The 22595-nt window shown below is 34.6% G+C and overlaps 1 protein-coding gene and 3 non-coding genes across 4 annotated transcripts; 1 reads left to right on the top strand and 3 right to left on the bottom strand.

The window, feature by feature from the left end:
- Positions 1-485: 485 nt before the first annotated feature.
- LOC131854721 (U5 spliceosomal RNA) lies at positions 486-603 on the bottom strand. Its single transcript, XR_009358068.1, has one exon. It is a non-coding gene; the product is annotated as a U5 spliceosomal RNA (small nuclear RNA).
- A 3448-nt stretch (positions 604-4051) lies between these two features.
- LOC131854722 (U5 spliceosomal RNA) lies at positions 4052-4169 on the bottom strand. Its single transcript, XR_009358069.1, has one exon. It is a non-coding gene; the product is annotated as a U5 spliceosomal RNA (small nuclear RNA).
- Positions 4170-5587: 1418 nt separating this feature from the next.
- On the bottom strand, positions 5588-7286 carry LOC131854704 (Krueppel-like factor 10). Its single transcript, XM_059205841.1, has 2 exons — positions 6932-7286; positions 5588-6704 (listed from the first exon to the last, which is right to left on the bottom strand). The coding sequence occupies exons 1-2, from the start codon at positions 6998-7000 to the stop codon at positions 5757-5759; spliced, it is 1017 nt and encodes a 338-aa protein (XP_059061824.1). The 5' UTR covers positions 7001-7286; the 3' UTR covers positions 5588-5756.
- An 11538-nt stretch (positions 7287-18824) lies between these two features.
- Positions 18825-18898, top strand: Trnai-aau (transfer RNA isoleucine (anticodon AAU)). The gene has a single exon. It is a non-coding gene; the product is annotated as a tRNA-Ile (tRNA).
- Positions 18899-22595: the final 3697 nt, after the last annotated feature.

Genomic DNA, 22595 nt, shown 5'->3' with positions numbered 1-22595 from the left:
GAGGAATCGTACCCGCGACCGGAAGTAAGGCGGTGCAGAACCATTCGTATTACGCAACCACGTTGTACTTGTGAAAATAAATGTGATAAAATAATAGAATATATATTTTACTACCAATATTCAATCTGATTAACTTATTTTTTCGGTAGAGGTAGGTACCTATTTAATTTTAGGTTTTTATACGCGATAATAAATAAGTAGGTATCTATATAATGAGACAAACAGTTGGGTTTAGACATCTGCGTCAATCGAGTTTCTTAATTTTTCGTATTATTATGCCAAATACTGGCTATTGTATTAATATAACATATTATTTTTGTGGTTTTGAACCAACGATCAACACTGAAGACAAATTTAAAAAAAATAAGCATAGACAACTACAAAGTCCTACGGTAAGCAGAGTTTATATTATGGGTACTAGACAGCGGACATAAACACTTAGATTTTTTTAATTCATAATCAGGTATTGCTTTTAATATTTATTAAGCTCTGTCGAAACAGAGCTATAAAAAAATTGAGTAAGACTCATTTGAGTGTTCCCCTCCACGGAAATCTTTAGTAAAAGGCGAAAGATTTATGCGTATTGAAGGGAAACCAGAGTAATGAAACAACTCCAACGATCTGACCCTATTCAACGAGAAAAAATCTTAACATCGCGTTGTAGAGAACTTGTCGTTTTTGTACAGCGACATCTAGTGGTTCCAGTTACATATTAATTTGTCCAGAAAATTTATTTGAACGTACCTTAATATATATTTTACTAAATATTATTACTACATTAGTAAAATTGTTGTTTAGTTGACGCAGTTGTGTAATTATTATCCGAATGGCAAAAATTTTGCTTTAAAAGTTTATTTCAATATACATTATAAGAAATATTTGCAATTTGGATAATCATTATTTTATTTTATAGCTCTTACGGAATGCAGAAAAATTATAAGAAACATAGATTTTTATACAAATACACCTTTGCACTCTTTTAAAATTATGTCCTTTTTTTTAAGATAAAAATAATAACATTTTCAGGGTTAATTATTATTATTTCTCATTTTAAAAAGTTATGTATTTTTGCGGAAATTAAAATAAACATATATTATTTATTCTATTTTTCATGTGTGTAAGATACTATGTATATATAATATATAGTAATATATATAGTACAGAACCCAAATGTAAATGTTACAAAAAAAATTATAACCGGTGAATACCGGTTTTCACCAAAACACAACAGCAACCGAGTATTCTTCAAATGCATAATATAAATAATCATACTAACAAATATAAATGTTTCTACCGTGCGAGGAATCGAACCCGCAACCATCGGAGGTAAGGTGTGCCAACCCGCTAGACCTTCGAGGTCACCGTCTTATTATTATGCATATGTATAGATAAATATTTTATCAAAAATTTCCACTTCAATAGTTGTTAGTCGTGATTAGTTGTACCTATATGATCATATCTGTCTCTTTCAACGCCCGCACACTATCGACAGTGAATTGGTATAAAATAATAAAGTCCAATATATTTTATTCTAAAATTGTACAAAAATATGTTACATATAATTTTTTTTATGCTACTATGGTGGAAAACCAGCATACGGCCCATCTGATGGTAAATGGTTACCGTAGCCTATGGACGCCTGAAACACCAGGGGTGTCACGTGCGCATTGGCGACCCTATTTTATTTATATACATTTTATTTATTTATTTATTATGTATATTTTGAATTATGTGCGTAATAAATATTATAGGATCTAGCTGTCCCGGCAAATGTTGTTTTGCGATATAAATTTAAGTACTAATATCGCTATTAAAATAGGTATTGGTCGTAGAAGAGTAAAAATTTTGGGTTGTATGTATTTTTTTAAAGCCAAATCTAAATAATAAAATAAAAATTTTGTCCAAAAAATTAAGAGATAAGGGTTGGTTGATAAGGAGTGTCCACCCCTTTCACTTATGAAAAGTAAAAATTGCCTAAGAGCTATAGAATATTTCATAAAAATCGGTTAAACCGTTTGGCGGAGTATGGTAACTAACGTGACACGAGAATTTTATAATATAAGATTATATTATACAAATATATTTTAATTACCAGTAGGCAGTGACACAGCACAATCCTCGCTTCAACGATACAAAGTACAAATTCAACATAAAAAGAATATTATTACTTTTTATAACTAATTTTTATTTTGTACACATTTAGGTTGGTATGTTAGCCATTCTGTGATTTTGGTAGATAATGGAATGTAAATTTTTATTAGAACTATTAAAATACTACCGATCTTATTCGCTGATTATATTTACCGTTTATTCTTCTTATGTTTAAGAAAGATATTTTTTAAACAGCTAAATGTTTTTTTAATTAATCCATTACGAACTAAAATTATTATAATTTTTAATACTAAATACATTTGACGGAGTCAGTGGTCTAGCACACCGCTTTACTTCAAATGGTTGTGGGTTCGATTCCTCGCACGGTACACCACCAATCTTACTCGCTGTTAATATTTTTCGTTTATTCTTCTTATGTTTAAGATTTTTTTTTTAAATCATCTTAATGTTTTTTTAATAATCCATTACAAACTAAAATTATTATAATATTTAATACTAACACATTTGACGAATTCCGTAGTCTAGCACACCGCTTTACTTCAAATGGTTGTGGGTTCGATTCCTCGCGCTGTACAACTATTTATATTCATGAGTATGATTATTATTAGCACAGATAATATAATATTACATATTATTAGTGACGGTCTATGTGTTATACTAAATTTATTTATTTTTATTTTCTAGTACTCATAACAGAAGTTGTGTTTAGTTTGAGACTAGACAACGCTGTGTGAACTGTCCAGGGATATTTTTTATTAATATTATTTCTTTTTTCACTAAAATCACAAAATTAATTTATTGTTTTCCAAACAGAAATCGGAGGGCGAATGTAACCGCATTTTAGGCGCCGTCGTCAGATTCATCAGCGCCAGTGCCAATTCCTGGCCGTCATCCGCCGTGACGTCAGAGGCACGCCAGCTGCAGCCACAATCTGTGAGGACACGCCACGTTCAGGCACCCTGCACGCCGCCAATACGTGACTGCTGACGTTTTCGTGACTACTGATAAAGTCTTATTGTTCTGACTAGTCTTGCGATAGTCAATTTGAGCGAACTATTGTCCGCACAAATCGACTGGGATAGCTCAAATATGTTATTTTTTTTTATGGATGATAATGGAATGATGCACCCGCCTGCGCAAATGGTTCACGCTGGCGGGGCACCAGTGGAGGATGATAAGATGAACATGAGGTCAGGTCAGTTAGCCCATCGTGACAAATTCACAAAGAATTTATTATGATGGTTTCCAGGGGGAACCGCGTGGAGGTCAACCTGACATGGTACATTGCTAGCAATGGGGTCAGAAGTCCACATTACTAACAATCCCTTTCCCCCCTTTTTTATGGATTAATATACATAATATGGTTCACCCACCTGTATTAACGGTAGACACTGGGGCACCAGTGTAGATCGATAAGATAAGTATAAAGTCAGATCAGTTAGCCCATTGTGGAGAATTCATCATTAATTGTCCCACGAGGACGAGAGGATGGATGACAATGTCGACCTCCACGCGGTCCTGGGTTTTAAATGGACCTGGTCGGTCGACCTAACTATATCCAATACGCAGATTACGACTGAGTGTAAAATAGAAAAAAAAATATTTAGTTAACTGTATAATATAGAAGAGAAAATATTTAATGTAAAAAGGAGAAATACGATTTCGCCCAGGAAGAACGTTTTTCACATTCCGATCATCCCAAAGTACAGCAAAGTATCACCAAACTTACCCACTTTTGCACAGAAACGTCCCGCATTGGCCACGCACGCGAGTGTAGATTTTATTTAGAAAATATCTAAACATAAAAATATTTCCTCTGTATATATTAATATAATATTATTTCTAAGAAAATATTTTTCTTTTCATCATAAAGGGATTTTAGTTTGCTGTTATTTTTGATATCGATTGATTATTATCAATTTGTTTCGATTCTCTATAAAGCTCTGCCGAAGCAGAGCTGTTAAAAAATTGAGTAAGACTCATTTGAGTGTTCCCCTCCACGGAAATCTTTAGTAAAAGGCGAAAGATTTATGCGTTTTGAAGGGAAACCAGAGTAACGAAGTGACTCCAACGATTTCACCCTATTCAACGGGAAAAAATCTTAACATCGCGTTGTAGAGAACGTGTTGTTTTTGTACAGCGACATCTAGTGGTTCCAGTTACATATTTTCTCTCAGTAGTAATTTATCCAGAAAGCTTATTTGGTCTTTTAATATATAATATTATAATATTACGTGTTATAATATATGTTACTATAAAAACCATATAAACTAAACCAAACAAACCCTATTATTATAGTTTTATATACAGACAGGACAAAAAGTTTCAATAAACAAAATAGATTTAAGTGTAAAATGTGTGGTGTTTTTTTTTTACTTGTTTGCATCGAAAATTACACGCGACGAAATTAAAAGCGTTTAACCCCTTATTTATAAAAATTGATACTTGGTAATCAATTTTGTATCAAAATTATTTAAATAAAACATGACGTCTTTTTAAAATTATTTTGATATTAAATAGATTAGCAAGTAATGATTTATTCAAAGATTAAATTTTGATATTAAAATCGTACTTTGAGAAGGTAGTACAAGTGTACTCATTGAATTTAGACTTTATTAATAATGCAGGTTAATGGCGCGCAATAACAGTTTCGCCAGATTGTGTTTTTTTTTACCATTCATCGTTATATGTACGTATACAAGTTATATTATCTGTTTATCATTAATGTATGCAATAAATAACTTAAATGTATAAAATAATCATAATGTAAGGTAACGGTTTTGATGTTTCTGTAGTGAATTTGCAAAAAGATTTTTCTAAGATGTTTTGGGAAACTATTGAATAATTCTGATAAGAATATTTACAAAACAATCATAGTTTTGTAACGTTTGATTTTATACTCAAACGGGAAGTTGTAAGAGATATTTTCCCATTTACATCTTTCAGAATTTACCTTTTATTTGATTTACATATTTCTTGATATGGTTTAGAAAACTATTGAATAATTCTAACTAAACTATTGAATCCGGCGGTTGATTTTCACTATAAAAGAGGAAAATTGTAAGAGACTTACCATTTACGTCTTTTTGAGACGTAAATGTTACTTTCATTAATTAAACTTTTGTTAAAATAGAAGACTATTGAATAATTGTAATGAGAAAACTTGTAAAATAAACATAGTTTTCTGGTGATATCAATGCGATAAGCGCTGCGTTATCAACGGCAAAGCGTATGTGCCGGCATACGGACAGTCGCCCGCCGACCTTCCGAGCCGGGGATCCGCCCTCAATCTCTAGTACTTTGTTTACATCTACCAACTATCTCATCAACCCACTTTGGCATAACGTGTTTCTCAAAGTAACTTCTTGAGTGATGTGATGTGTTGAAAATGGTGTGCAATATGCTATAATTATAGTGATTTCGTGATTACCGCATTGGAATAATTGTGCAAAGTAAACAGCAAGATTACGTAAATAATTTCATTTTAATTATTTTTTCTTCAAGCTTAACATCAGCCGAATAACATATTGACTTAAAACTAAGCACTATTAAGTATCTAACAGATAGAACAGTCTTAAGATGAGTAGAACTACAACTAGGTAACGATCGATGAGATCTTAATCACAGTCTGGGCGTTGCGCGTATTAGTTCGCGGGCTGTACCGGGACCGGTACAGCGAGGGTGGGTGAGGGAAGAAGTCTTAACACGGGCTGCTGCGGCGCTCTCTCTTTGGCGTGTCTTTTAACGTGTTTCGCGAGGTGATCCGACCGCATGAAGCGCCGATTGCACACGCGGCATCCGAATTTTTTCTCGCCAGTATGCGTTCTTTTATGTCTGGACAATTCGTCGGACCTTGAGAATCTTCGCTCGCAGCCAGGCCAAGCACATCTGAAGGGTCGCTCGCCGGTGTGTGTACGAGCGTGGGCTTTTAAGTGGGAAGATTTAAAATAGTTTTTGCCACAGCCCGGATGGGAACACTCGTAGAGACGTCTTCTTGCGGCCGGGGCTGGAGCGACCAGCCATAGAGCGGTGGTCGGGAGCAGCGCTCCAGGGACGATTACGGCCGGTGCGGGCCGCGGTGCCAGCGGCACCCATCCCGGGGCTGCGGCACTAGCACTAGCAATAGTCGGAAGAACTTGAGGTACGCGTTGCTCATCTTTAGCCAGTTTCGATTGACAATCCAAATGGGGTGATGGTACGCGGGCCTCGTCGATTTTCACCGGAGGACTCACGGGTTCGGACACGGGTGGTGCACTTTGAGTTTGACTGGCAATATATTTCACTTGCGAATAACTGTGTCCGCGATTCATTTTGAATTTAAGGGTTTTCAGAATGTTCATATCTTTGGGTGGCGGTGGTAACAGAGGTTCGGGGCTGCAGGTGCCGTCTTTGTGCGCGCGCATGATGACGGAAGGTCTGCTGCAGGGTTCCGGCGGCGGCGTAGTGAGCAGCAATCGCTCTAACTCGCAACGGGATCTCTTGCTGCATTCTTCTTCGCTTTCAGAGTCTGATGGCTGAGGTGTGACCAAGCCGGTCGGCGGTGATGACTCTCTGGCTCGCTTCACTGCAGCCTTCTTCAAAGGTAAGTCGACCTGTGGGGGACAAAGACAGATGCACATAAGTGAACGGTCGCTAACTTGGCGCAGCACGCGACCGCTGCGTGATCGCACCGCGCTCTCTTGTCATACTTTCGATTGCACCAACGGTACGAATACAAATTGCCAATATTTATAATATTTTTTAAATGGACAAAAAAAATATACTTTTTTATTTATTTGTTGTTTTCTTTTTTTTTAGGAAACATTTTTGAGACACTCACTTTGTGCTCTATTAACGGCGGCGTCGACGGTGGTGAGAGAGGACCACAAACTTCAAGCAGTGTAGACATTTTAATTAAATTATTAACATTCAATTGGATAAAACTTTCTATTTTAATTCACAAAAGTTATGTTTTCGTTCCGCGCTTGTGTTCCCGAGAGCCGTATGGTTCAGGCGACGAGCAGCAGGCGAATAAACCTTGCTGTGAACACTCGAGGTACGATGAACGGATCGGTGCGGGGCACGGGCGGGGAGCGGCCAATAGAAGCGGGCGGCGCGGCTGAGGTGGCCAATGAGGGGGCAGTGATCACGCAGGCAGCGCGTGCCGGCGCGTGGTGTTCACGTGCACACGGAGTGACGGCGGGCGAGGTCGCGGCGTGACGTCACCGGCGCGCCCCCGCATGACGTCGCGCGAGGGGCGCCGCCACGCAAGGTCGCCACGCCACGCCACGCCACTCGCCGCTCGCTATTGCATCGCTTCAATCGGTGACACTGTAACACTCATTGCATCCAACTTCACTATTCAACAGTTGTGTTTGAACTGTTGTGTCGATGACCTCGCCACTACGAATGACGGTGGCATCCTACTTGCAATTTAAATCGCATCTTAAGTTCCGTTTCATCGACTAAATTCCAAGGCATTAATGTAAACACGCGTGTGATACGTGATACAGAATATATACCTAGATCAAACGCTATCTGTGTTAAATCGTTAGTGCTTACTGCTCTTGTTTGATAAGCAGATTCAATGAATAACGATTCTGATAACAATCGTGCATGATACACATATGTACCTATATTGTTTAGTAAACACGTGTACCTTGTTTACATGACTATTCTAATTATTTAACGTTTATGTTTACTGAGCCTAATTTCAACTTTGTAGTCTACAGCCTAAGGAAAATGGAGAGCTTATTATACTAAAGGATTATTATGAGTGTTTAAGCTATTTAGATAAAGTTGTAGATTAAATTATACCTACCTAATAATATAAAAAGTAGTTATATACCGACTTCCAAAATAAAGCATATTTCAATTTAATAACAACGAACACCTGACAAGAACCTGTCGAGAATCCAGAATTGAGAATATGTTTTATTAATTTTTTAACACCCCAGAAACATAAAGTTACATGAAACTTTGTTCAATAAGTTTGGTCATATTCGATAGCATACATGATTTGACAGCCTCGGTGGTCTAGCGGTTTAGCACGCTGCTTTTTATCCGATGGTCGCGGGTTCGATCCTCGCGCGGTGCAAACATTGGTATACATAAGTATGATTGATTGTATATTATGTATGTATTTACAAAAAAAAATCTAAGTATTTATATCAGTTGTCTAGTACCTACCCATAACACAAGATCTGCTTACCGTGGGACTTGATGGCGCTGTGTCAATTGTCCAGGGTTATTTATTTATTATTTACTTTATATATATATATATATAGTAAGTGTTTCTGTTAAAAGCATGAAACTGAATATAAAAATTTATTTCATACAAACTTTCATCAATTCTTCGTAAAATAATCTCATCAGGTACCTATATGACAACTGAAAGAATAGCACTCATTCTACTTTCGTGTTCGTACATTGGAACGAATTCAAAAATTTAAAGTTATCAATAAAAATAGAAAGTGTTTCAATATCGTCTCACTGTCCTATAGTGTGAATCTATTTAAAAAAAATAGTTTTGTATATTTTCCTTCCTGTTCGTAAGCTAATGCAATATTGATTAAACTTTATTGAAATATTAGATGTAGACGAGCGAATGCAGCACAATCGACCATCAGTAAAGTTTTTTTTTCGGACTACTCTAATGCTGTTGGCCGCAGCTGACCTTACAGCTTCACTGGACGATAGGGAGCGAGTGCAGATGGCACTCCAAACCCGCAGAAGGACTTATGAAGTGACTGAAGGCCAACTCCCGCCTTACGAATACGACTTTAGTCTGAGGGCACCGCTAGGGGTTCGAACCTCAGTTCTGGCCGTCGTAATTTCGATTCTCGTTTGAATTGGACGGGGGATCGATCGAGGGGACATCATTAAAGTGTGGCAAAGCAAACGTGTAGTATGCATATAAGCTAATGTTTATTTGATGAAACAACATATTGCATGTAACATAAACGAAGTCGCAGGTAAAATATAACGTGCAATGTCAATCATTTCATCGTTAAATACCTATTGTAAAAGTAATGTGTTTATTTATAATAATAATAATAATAATAATGTTGATACGCAATAACGGTGTGAGTAAGCGCGTACTACCCACCGCGCCCCGCACCGCGCCCCGCACCGCGCCCGGCGTTGAGAAAGTGGCAGACACGCGGCGCGCGAGTGACCATAGATAAGATGGCGTAAATAAAACGATTATTATCATAACAACATTATAATAATAATAATTTGTTATCATTATACTAACATTATAAAAGCCGAATGTTTGTACGGATGTTCGTTGCTCATTCATGCAAAAAAAATTGTGAGAATGGATGTATGTATGTTTGTTGTTCATGTAAAAGCTACTAAGCAATATAAATAAAAAATATAAATCTCTCAGAATATAAATCTAATTTGAAATTTGATGATCTGATTTACATTCATAGATCATATTTCAGATTAATATGTAGAATACTTTTTGCCTGTATCCGAGTATAGTACCTAGATAAGATACATCATCATCATCATCATTTCAGCCCGGAAAACATCAACTGCTGAACAAAGGCCTTCCCCAAAAATCTCAAAGATAAGGTACATTACGTGTATAAACGCCGAAATTTTGTGAGGATGGATGTCTGGATATTCATTGCCAATTCTTGCAAAAATTATTGAACAAAATTTAATTTTAAGTTTGATGGTCTGATTTACATTTATATATCATATCATTGATTAATACGATTTTATATAGAAGTAATAGTGGTTCAGTATGTGCTTAAAGCATGTTTTATACAATAAATAATTCTGTACTAACCTGTAATTAACCTGTTTCTTTCACTGCGATCTCCAACTAAATAATAACCGTGTAACTTGAATTCCAAATTAATTATTGTCACGTAATAATTAACTAATCGACCCCAAAGTAACATGTTAAAAAGTTTAAAGTTTTGTAGAATTGTACAGAATAATTTTTGTCTTTATTGTATGATATTCCTATTATAACAATAAATTCTTTATTAAGTAAAAATTACAAAATAAATTAAATTAGGATATCCTTCATTTAATTTATTATATCAAAATGTTATTAGAATTCATCCACCTGAGCGTCATTACATACCAAACTCCTACCTATAACTACTGTTTGTTTGTTTATTATTCGATAATAAATCACTAAGAATTAATAATATATATGACTTCACCGTACCGATATTTTCATTGTCAAATTTTATCTAAATCGGTGCAATAGACTAGTAAAAAAACAAAAAATAAAATTATATTACAAATACAAAGCTAAATAAAAAATCACATATGTATTATCTGCAGATAAAAACAACAATTTTATATTCCACTGAAATCCAGTCCAATCAATGCTATATCTTATCATTAAGTTTTGCTTTCACATAATAATATGTTCAATAAATTATTTAATGAGTTAAAAATATCACAAAACAACAAAAATATGTACACAAACAATTTACAAAATTACAATAACGCTCACAGCTCGTCGCTTGTACCGCACGTTGCACTTGTGTGCTCGTACGTTGAACTCCAGCATCGCGTCTGTGTGCGTAATGTTTGGGAAATGATGAATAATTATATGACGTGGTGATTACTGATGACCGCGATGATAATTATCACCGTCCTAATGATGAATAGATACGTACTACTCACTCACTGTCCTTACTTAATTTATATACGCAAGTAACCTAGATATATAAATAGAATATAACTATTATTTGTTTATATTACATTTTATATTTTATATATCAATAAGAGTCTGTAATAGATTTACATGAATATAGATTTTTTATTTTTATTTTTATATTACAATAAAAAAAAAAATTAAGTACGTTAATAGAAACGTGTGTATACAATAAGGCGGTCTTATTACATTGGATAACAGATTTAACTACAGAACTAGCAGGTGACTTGCAATTACGGAATAGTTGCATGATAACTTTGGTGGTGGTGGTTTAACGGTTTAACACATCGCCATACTTCCTTATGGTTGCGGGGTCGATTCCTCGCACGGTGCACACATTTTATATTCATGAGTATGATTGTTTGTATCGGTCTGGTTATTTTCTGAGAATATTGTGTATGTATGCATTTTCAAAAAATATATATTTACTTATTTGTATCAGTCATTTAATACCCATAGCACAAGTTCTGCTTACATTGGGACTAGATGACACTGTGTAAATTGTTCTAGGTTATAATTAGGTATTACATCTGTGTATACATTTATTTATATACAGGTATATATACTGGTACGTGATGATGCGGATCGAATGCTCAGATGGTAGATGATATTGCGGCTCGAATGATAGATGATGGTTTGATAGCTTCAGCAGATTACAGGGTTGTTGATAGAATTTGCTTACTATCTTAAATTTAATGGTAAATATACTATTAATTACAAATTTGGTGGAGTGAACAAAAGTACGTTAGATCGATCGGTTGATATTTTAAGTCTGGTCGTTACGATGCGTATTCAAATTGGATGGGTGTGCGTTCCAATCAAAACGCTCCCATGTGTGCCGTTTTGTTGCTGCTTGTACGCGACATATACCATTTTTGACAAGGTAACAGGGGCTAAACACCATTTATTGGGGGGAAGGGAATTGGATAGTATTGTGGACTATTATCTCATTGTTAGCAATGCACCATGTCAGGTTGATCTCTATGCGGTTTCCCCTAGAAACCATCCTGATAAATTCCTGGTGAATTTGTCACAACGGGACAACTGGCCTGACCTCATGCTATTATCATCTACTGGTGTCCCGCCAGCGGAAACCGTTGCGCTATTCCATTATCATCAATTAGAAAATAGGTTTTTTATTGACCTATCTAGGAGGTCAGCTACTTACTCCTTTCTTTCTTTTTATATCACTTTTTTTTAAACCTATTGTAACAGATACCTTTATAAATATTTTTTTTCATCAAATGGGCTATGTCATTATTTGCCATTTAAAAGATAACATCATGTAACAGAAGAATATCAGATAAATATGTATAGGAGTGTAGGTTAGGTCTAATAATGTATGATGTACATCAGATATAGTTTGTTAGCTATGAGTTCGCAGTGATTCATCAAGATCATCGTCATTCCAGCCACAATTTATCTACCGTTCTTATAATGCATCTATGTATATTATTTTCTGCTTTACATTATCACTCTATCTTTTATCTTTTGTGGGTTTTGTGTGATGTGCATGCAATTTAGAAACAAGTTTCTTATCTTATCTTATGTACGCAGAAACCTCAACAGACTTATTGTTACCAACTTAGATTTTGTTAACTTAGGTTTAGATCGTAGGTTAGGTTTAAACCGTATCAAAAAGGTAATCAGTTAAATCACTTTGAACTATAAAAAATGTGATTCGGTTTTGAATATAATCTTCAATCTCCTACTAAGTTTCTATATATTTTACTAGCTACGCCAGCGGGTTCACTCGCGTGAAATTTATAGTCTATATATTATTCTGATGTATAAGCTATATTACTGTAAAGTTTCGTCAAAATCCGTTCAGTAGTTTTTGCGTGAAAGAGTAACAAACATCCATCCATACTCACAAACTTTCGCGATTTTGTAACGTTTTTTTCTTTAACGGCTAAATCAATTATCATGGATTTTTGTATTGTAGATATTATATATTTCGTTTACCATTCCAGTTTCATAAAAAATCATTATATCCCCAATTTCCTATGGGAACAGTAAATTAATAATAGACAGCGAAGTATTTTTTTTATTATAAATCGGTTTGTGTTTGGTCTTACTTCATCTAATGGAGAATGATGGCAAGATCCAGGACATAGCGCGCTTACCCAGAAGAAATCTATTCACCATAGACTTGAATATGGGTTTGTATTTTTAAAAAAGAAGTGGCGAACCGCTCAGTGTTAATAAGTGTAATTTCAACGACGTACAGAGTACAGACGAAGTCCTAGTAGTATAGAAATAATCTTTACATAAAAAAACTCAATACAAACATTTTTGAATAGTCATAATTTTATTTCTACCATCTACACATACGGAACGCAGATTCATCACAAGAATAATGAGAATTAAACTTGTTGCTCTTTTGTTGTCTTTTGAAGTTTTTTTTTTTTATAAATAACAATATCATGTAAGAGGCATGTGATAATCAACATAGAAACCGCTACACGCTTATTCTTTGAGTTTATCGTGTTGTTTTGTGATAAAAAGGGGAAGGCAAGATCAAATTATACACTCGATAATGTGTATCCTACAAAACACCGACTGACTAATATGGTCAACACAAAGACATACATATCTACAGACGTGGAGACTTCGAGAGGCGCGGCGCAGGTCTTGTTCACGCGTGCATACGCCGTGCTATTTTTACCCGTGACTCTGCACGCTTACAGCTGAGTACAACGGCGACCCACGCCTGCAGAGTAGGGTGTGGTTACGCACCATTGCCAACTGAGAGATTATATTTATATACTAGCTGTTCCCCGCGACTGTCCGCGTGGAATTTAACTTTATTTTCTAAAATAAAAGTAGCCTAAGTTACTCCTTATTACATCAGCTACCTGCCAATAAAAGTCCCGTCAAAATCGGTCCAGCCATTTCAGAGATTAGCCGGAACAAATAGACAAACAAAAATGTAGTAAAAAAACGGTTTTTTTCAATATTACAAACAGACAGTCCAATTTTATTTATATATATAGATTTTTTCGGACTACTCTAATGCTGTTGGCCGCTACTGGATTTTATACCTTCCCGGACGATAGGGAGCGAGTGTAGATGGCACTCCACACCCGCGGAAGGACTTATGGAGCGGCTGAATGCCAACTCCCGCCTGACGGATACGACTTTAGTCTGAGGGGCTGCTGGCGTTCGAACCAAACAAGTCACAGAATATACGGTTCGATTATATTATTTACAACTATTCATTTTTGTAGTCAAAATATACAAGAAAATAAAATTACCCCTCCCCTAGCGTATACATATGTAGAGCCTCGCTAGCGTATACAATAAGCAGAGGTTCAGAATGTCGTGGATTCCAATCTGTCCAACAAAATATATAATTAACAAAGCCCAACATTAACCCTAACAAAATATTACAAAAATTGCATTTAGAATAAGTAGCAAAAGTTAAAAAAAATAAAAAAATATATATACATAACCATATTTCACTTTTATTTCTAAAAACTACTGATTTTATGGAAATTTATTATACTTTTTCTAATGGTTATGACGACATATAGTGTGAGTAAGAGTGTAATCAGAATATTTATTACAGGGCTTTCTGTCTATCCATGCCGGAACTCTTGGCTTAATAGCTTCTTAATAATCCATCCATGATTATAAGATAGCAATTCATATTGCGAAGGTCTTGCATTTTTCACTACATAATATTTACATATAGAATATGTATCTAATGATCCGCGAGCCGGGAACAGAGATCACTTTCCTTTCCGTACAAAACTCATAAGATCGGGGGTATTATTAGTAATGTGTATTAATAACCCCATTGCTAGCAATGTACCATGTCAGGTTGACCTCCACGCGATTCTGGAAATCATCACGTTAAATTTCTTGTGAAATAGAAATAATCTTTATTCAAATAAACTCATTATAAGCACTTTTGAATACTCATATTTTGATTCTACCACTCATTCGGAATGCAAATTCATCACAAGAAGAATGAGCAAGAAACTTGTGTGTTGCTCTTTTGAATAGATGTTTTGCGATAATCAACATAGAAATCGCTACGCACTCATTATTCGTGTAATCAGATAATATTGTCAGTGCTATGGATTTTAAGTTTTTCTATGAAAACATTATTGTCGTTAACGAATTCTTCAATTTTGTGGATTTGTAACGCTGGGTTAACTGACCTGACCTTACATTCATTTTATCATTCTTCACTGGTGCCCGCCAGCGTATAAAATCAGATGCAGTTCCTGTAACAAAATAGTTGTGTTATGTAGCCTAGTGAAAATCATGATTCCTGAAATTAAAAACTCAACTATTTCCTTCCGGTTCAAATTGCTATCTAATCATAGTTAGGTAATCTTATATACTAACGATAAAAAAGTCAGCTGGCTGAAGCGTGGTGAATTTATACCTAAGCTGATAGCAAGAACATAAAAAATTAATTCAGTGATATCAGCAGACGCCTTTTTACAGTATACCTCGGTGCTAATGTTAGGAAGGTAGCAGGTGTTTTTTTTGTGGATGATAATGAAATGGTTCACCCGCCTGCGCTAACGGTTTACGCTGGCGGGGCACCAGTGGAGGATGATAAGATTAGCATGAGGTCAGGTCAGTTAGATCATTGTGACAAATTCATCAGACATTTATCACGATGGTTTCCAGGGAGGACAGCTTGGAGGTCAACCTGATATGGTACATTGCTAATATTTATATCTGAAATGTAGAGGTGTGACTCACAGATGGACAAAAAAGTTCTGTATACTCTTTTTAAGGCCTCAACATTATGAAATTTACGTCAGAATTTCACAATCTATCTAATATATAAAGGAGAAAGTTACTTTGTCTTTGTTTTATTTATGTATTGACATCATCATTACATAGTATAAAACAAAGTCGCTATCGCTGTCTGTCTATGTATGCTTAAATCCTTAAAACTACGCAACGGATTTTGAATTGAGAGTGATTCAAGAGGAATGATTATATGTACAATACATATGCACCCGGGCGAAGCCAGGGCCAGTAGCTAGTTATATACAATTTATAAAGAATACAAACCAACTGGCATTAAAAAAAAACAGTTTCGACTCCGTAGCTAGTTTTTAATTGAATCTAGTTCAGTTCAGTTCTCGGTGGGGAGAAAAATTTATACCTACAAAAAACTTAAGGTGCCTGCAGAAGTGGCTAAAATGTCCTCCATGAATCAATTATTTTTCATTTTATTTAATTCGACTGTAGATAGACAACTTTTTAATATTGGTAATAATTTCAAATTTGCAGAAAGATATTAGTTGTAAATAATCGCATATTATACTTTTAAAAGTCCAAAATGAAGAAAATATCTTTCTTTGTCGCCTTTGCAGAATATTTTAACAAGCTTACAAAGGTGCGAACAATTTCAGTAATGAATATTAGCAGTACAGATTATTCAGGAATCGGTTTTGGCTTAGAAACTCATCAACAATGTCGACAGCGCGTGTATAGAGGATTGGCTGTTTGCCAAAAATACCGGTTTTTACCAGCTAACACGGCTGGTTTGCTGAAACCAGTGCGCAAAATGAACTTTGATACGCACGAATACGTGCCAATTCAGTTATAATTGTTTGAGATCACACTGAAACTAGAAAAAAGAGGTTTGGAAAATTACGCCACTTTTTTGTGACATTGAAGTAGGTACCAGCAGTGAGTGAAATGGACTTCCACAAAATGATACCTAATTCGATAAAATTGCGTAAATTTGCATTTTTATAAATCGGCATTAAAAATACATACAACCCTAAATGTACAACCTTCTACCATGAACCCCTAGTTTAATTTATATGGCAAAACAACGTATGCCGCGAGAGCTACGAGTAATATACAACTCTTCTAGTTATTTAATCACGAATCACTGACCTGACATCATGCTCATATTTTCATCCTCCACTGGTGCCCCGCCAGCGTAAACCGTTAGCGCAGGCGGGAGCATAATTCCATTATCATCGTAAAAAAAAAGAACCACGATGGTTTCTAAACCGAATCGCGTGAAGATCAACCATGGTACATTGCTAGCAATAAGATCAGGCAATTACTAACAATCCTCTTTCCCCCCAGTAAACACTATTAAAATGGTATATTATTATTAGTATTACTAAAATGGTACAGTATAATATTTTACTAGTCAAAGTGGTCACGTGGTGGTGGCCTACACGTGAAGCTTTGTATATCGCGGTTTAGGTGGGCGTAGCGTCACGTGACCGTAGTGACGTCAGCTGTCCCCCCGAAGGGTGGCACATTCATGCCACAGGCAGAAACCCCTTAGGGGGTTGTTACATTATCAAATATACTCGACAATACTTGTACATCATAATTGTGTATAATTTTTTAATCTTGAAAGTACATTTATTATACTTTGTTGTTTTGTAATTTATAAGAGCGTGCTTTGGAATTATAAGTATGCTTAGTTTGCAACTAGACGGTGCTGTATGTTGTGTCGAGAGTTCTTTATTCTTTTGACATCATCACTAATGTCTGTAACCTAACTGTCATAAAAAAACCTGATGCATCCGTAATACATTATGTTATCTGTGATAATATTATGTATATATAAACTTTCATTAGGAATTCTTAATCCTTATGTAAAAATTAATTAAAAAAAATAAACATTAATGTGAAATAAACGGATAAAATTATTTTTTACTAGTAAGGATATACTATGACTAATTTATAATATATATCAATAATAGATACTTATCATAAAAACACAGTACACGGGAGTTCTCGTCATTTCCCGCCCATTGCGATTTTTTGCTAGAATGCACTTGACATTGTTCACGTGACCAAGACTTGCATATTTATTAAACGTATATCTGCAATATTGTAGTGCGATTTATAGAAATAACAAGAAACATTGTGGTATTGCTGATGTTAAACTTTTGTCGATGGTTCAGTCAGGAATGAGACAAAGACAAATGTTGCTAAAAGAAATTTTGAAGAAACTTATTTTGGCATTTTTGAAAGTATATTACTATCGGCACTTTAATCATAACAATCTGTCTTCATTTATAAATTTGTGGATATAAGTGTAAATCAGTAATATTTTTCTTTAGATGTAATATATAATGTAAAGTATGTAAGTATGTAATTAATTTGGAAGCTATAGCGGAGCTAACATGCTTATTATTGTGTCATTAAGTTCCTAAATAAATAGAGAGAAAATAAAAAAAAAATTAAATAATCTATAATCAAATAAACTTAATATAAACAGTTTTGAATAGTTTAGTCATATTTTTTTTTATTCTATTTTATATCTTATTCAGAAAGCAGACTCATCACAAGAACGAGCAAGAAACTTGCGTGCTGCTCTTTCAAATAAATATTCTTCATCATTACATTTTTAATATTTTGTGTGAATACAAACTGCCAAATAGCAAAATTTACATTAATAAATAGTATTTTAAATACATTTACGGACTAGTAACGCCATCTATGAGCGTGTTGGGGAATTTTTTAAAATTACAACGAAAGCGACCTGCGAGGGTGGCGATCAATGAGTAAAATAAATATACCAGAGGAAGGTGGCAATCTTTTAGTGAATATAGTCAATATGGGTCTCCATTGTCATCTTTATCTTTACATCGTATAAGATAAAATACCCACCGCTGTCTGTTCCCTTATATGTATTAAATTACTCAACGGATTTAATTGCAGTATTCAGCAATAGATAGTGATTCAAGAGGAAGGTTTATATGTATAATACATGCGTGTTGTAGTATAGAACAGGCCAAGAAATTCAATGATCGGAAAGCATCCGTGCGAAGACGCATATTTTAACATTTATATAAATATAATTGCAATAACGACGGCAAAAAAAAATTGTGGAAATAATATAGTTAAATATTGTTATAACATGTATGAATGTATTGTAAAATAAATTATAAATTCATAGAAAATCGATGATTAAACTTAGTTTACTGATATCTATATATTTATTAAAACAACCTTATAAATATCAACCATGCCCACTACACGTAAGCGGATAAGAATGCGCTCCGTATTTTCAACATGACGTTCAATCGGCCCATTAGCTCAGTTGGTTAGAGCGTCGTGCTAATAACGCGAAGGTCGCGGGTTCGATCCCCTCATGGGCCACTTCAAATTTTTGCATAATTTGAAAAATATTCAATATCTTTTATTTTATTTTTTACGAATTTTGTATATTATTATTGTTACAGTTAAAATTGTGGAGACAAATAAAATCGTCCTAATAGTATTTTCACATTTCTCTAATAGTAATTTTATTCTTAAATCAAACAAACAAATATTTCTTGTACAATTATATTAAAACGTGAAACAAAAACTTTGTACCTCTTTTTATGAAAATTGTACGCACAAATTTCGCACACGTATAGTTTATATAGAGCCATCTGCAACCAAGCTAAGCAGGGCTTGTGTTATGGGTACTAGACAACTGAACAATACAACTAAACAAATGGTCACCATTTATTATGGATGGTCAATTTGATTACTACCAATTTAAAAAGAGGTAAATATATAAAATCAATACTCTCCACCCAATGACGTGCATAATCGCTATCAAATATTCCTAAAATTTGCAATTACACAACAAATTAGATGTAGCAAGCAAATTGTATATGTATATGTCGAGTTGTATCTCAAAAACTTAGCAACAAACACACGTAATGCCACTCTCACGAGTTCACGATCTCGATCCGACTATTACCGGTTTCGGACCGACCTTTCGATATTTTTACCCAAGTGGCACACGCTGCCGCGACGTGATATCTTTAGCACCTGTGTTTATCAATATGTAACCTTAGCACCTTGCTTTTAAGATAAAATCACCTTGACAGTTTAATAATTTTGCTAAATATTCTACAAGTTACGTGACGCTTGCCCCTTATACTATAAAAGTCATCGTTTTACTTTATACTTTAAATAGCTGAGCCCCCGGTTTCGTCTGCATGGAATAGTGCTCGAGTAAATAAAGAAAAAATATTTCATGTTCTAACTAAAAAAATTTTTTCTAGCTTTGTAAGTTACGAATTTTCATAAAAATTTTCATCCCTTATGTCCTTTCTCAGGGTCTAGAGTTCTAGACTATCTGTGTACCAAATTTAATTCAAATCGGGTCAGTACTTTTGACGTAAAAGCGAGCCAGACAGACAGACAAAGTTACTGTCGCTATATTATTAGAAAAGAAATTTTGAATATATTTAAAACATATTTTAGAGATAAGTAAAGTCTATAATCATGTGACTTTTATAGCATAGGGAGCAAAAGTCCCTGCGGCAAATCCAAACACCTACCGACTACTACTACTGTCGCCAATGCATGACTACCCTCAAAACCAGTGGAATTACTAGTCAGTTGCCGGCTTTTTAAGAAAGGGGAATTATAAAAGAGATAGCAGAGAGAAGGACGAGCGTCCGGAATCTCGTGTCAACGTCATTCAACCATTCACACAGCGCCATCTAGTTCCAAGCTAAGTAAAGCTTAATAAGCTTAAGTTATGGATACTACACAACTGATATAAATACTTAAATTTATTTTTTTTGGAAATACATACATAATATAAACAGGAAACACCCAGACCAATACAAACTATCATACCCATAAATACAAATGTATGTACTGTACAAGAAATCGAACCCGGGGCCATCGGAAAGTAAAGCAGTGTGCTAAACCGCTAGACGATCCAGGCCGTAAAGTCAAAAGCCGTCAAAGGGATGCAATCTTAGAAATAAACAGTTATTTTGATATTTACGTACATTTTATTTATATTTCTTGATTATTAACCCATTATTCACAATATCTTACAGCGACTATATATATATTAACCTAGAGGCACTTAAAACACGTAAATCGACATAATAATGTATGGTCTACGGCCAGGTTCATATGACCAAAGCAAAAATTTCAAGAAAACGTAAAAAATGCAATAAAATAAAAAATAATTTATTCATGTAGGACATTTTAGCCGCTTATGAACATCAAGTTTTTTGTATATATAGTATATTTTATCCCACACATACACACAATCATACACGTTTCCTTTTTTTCTATTTTTGATATACCTTCGTCATTGCTTTCTGCTTCCAAGCATAACGTAATATGGTCAATAAGTTTAAATAAATAAATCGTCGGTTGGACAGGTCAGAAGTGTCTGTAATAGACCTACATGTATAAAGATATTTGGAATTTGAATTCGAATATGATAGTTTGTTTTTAGGTAGGTATATCAAAAAACTACATGCTTTCGTCCTCACCCTTACTCTCTGTATATAGTAATAATAATAATAATAATAACCCCTAGATAATTAACACAGCGCCATCTAGTCCCACGGTAAGCAGAGCTTGTGTTATAGGTATTAGACTATTGATACAAATATGTGTATATTTTTGTCAATACATATATAACATACATAGAAAACACCTAGACCGATACAAACAATCATACTCATGAATACAAATGTTTGTACCGTGCGAGGATCGAACCCGCGACCATGGGAAGTAAAGCAATATGTTAAACTTCTGTACCACCCAGGCCGTCATATACTTGTGCACTTTGCAATAAGTATTATGTTACTGTGATTTAGGACACTATTTGGTGAATTGTATAAGACCATACATTATTATATCGATGTATACTCACACTTAATAAAAAAATACACAATAAACGAGATTTCACAGGGTAGCTTCCATCACAATTGTTTTTTTTTATTTAGTACATAGAAAGGTTACGACGTGCATCGTATCAAAGAGACTCACAAAACTAGTTCATAGTATTTATAATTCATCAATCGGTTAATCGAATTGAATCGAACAGAACTTGCGAAGGTATTGTAATCAATAATAATACACGCATAAAATATAGTCGAATATTTTATATATATATTATTCATTACAATACCTTCGCAAGTTCTGGAATCAATTATTCAATTTATTAATGAGAGTTTAACTGGCGATTACAATAAACAATAATTTTCTATTATTTCACACAAAAATAAAAGCTATTTACGAAAGTTTTTTCCATATATGTTTTACCCGTTTAAGATAAAACAGATTTTGTGTCACTGCATGCTATTTAGGACCATTACGTTTTGTTTTACAAATATTTATTATTATATATGCTCCTTCCATTGAATGTACATACTTCTAATTCATCCAATTAACTTACTCTTATATTATATTTAGTACTGTTAACCTTTATTACATATAAAACAAACGAAAATATCACGATTGCTATTTTTTCTTCTCAAGTAGTGGCTGTATTGAAAATCAGCATTGTAGCGATAGGTTGCGTCACCAGCTGAGTAGAGGCCCTATCAGCTTATAACGCAATTTTTTATCTGTTCTATGCTATGTTGAATAAATTATTATTATTTAACATAGATTTAATTCTCACAAGGGTTTTTCGGACCACTCTAATGCTGTTGGCCGTAGCTGGCCTTTACAGCTTCACCGGACGATAGAAGGCGAGTATAGATGGCACTCCAAACCCGCGGAACGACTTACGGAGTGGCTGAATGCTAACTCCCGCCTGACGGATACGACTTTAGTCTGAGGGCACGGCTGGAGGTTCGAAACTCGGCTCAGGCCACTGTAAGTTCGATTCTCGTTTGAATTGGATCGTAACTGTTCTAAAATGTAGTCTTAATTGCTCTATGATACATAACATAAAATAATAGACAATATCTAATACAAACCGACTTAAAATTGACCAGAGACAATATAATATACTAAATAGTCATTCATAAAACACATCGTTTATAATTCCAATCCAATATTGATATTACAAAATATATTTATGACTAAAAAGTTTTTT

The sequence above is a fragment of the Achroia grisella genome, unplaced genomic scaffold (assembly GCF_030625045.1).
Source record: "Achroia grisella isolate CSIRO2021 unplaced genomic scaffold, CSIRO_AGI_Agris_v1 utg1244, whole genome shotgun sequence".
In the NCBI taxonomy this organism is placed as follows: Eukaryota; Metazoa; Arthropoda; class Insecta; order Lepidoptera; family Pyralidae; genus Achroia; species Achroia grisella.
This window is presented reverse-complemented; position numbering and strand designations above follow the sequence as displayed.

Coding starts and splice junctions, on each gene's coding strand:
- LOC131854704 (XM_059205841.1), bottom strand. CDS start 7,000: ATGTCTACACTGCTTGAAGTTTGTGGTCCTCTCTCACCACCGTCGACG. Junction 6,705..6,931: donor CGCCGTTAATAGAGCACAAA/GTGAGTGTCTCA, acceptor TGTCCCCCACAG/GTCGACTTACCTTTGAAGAA.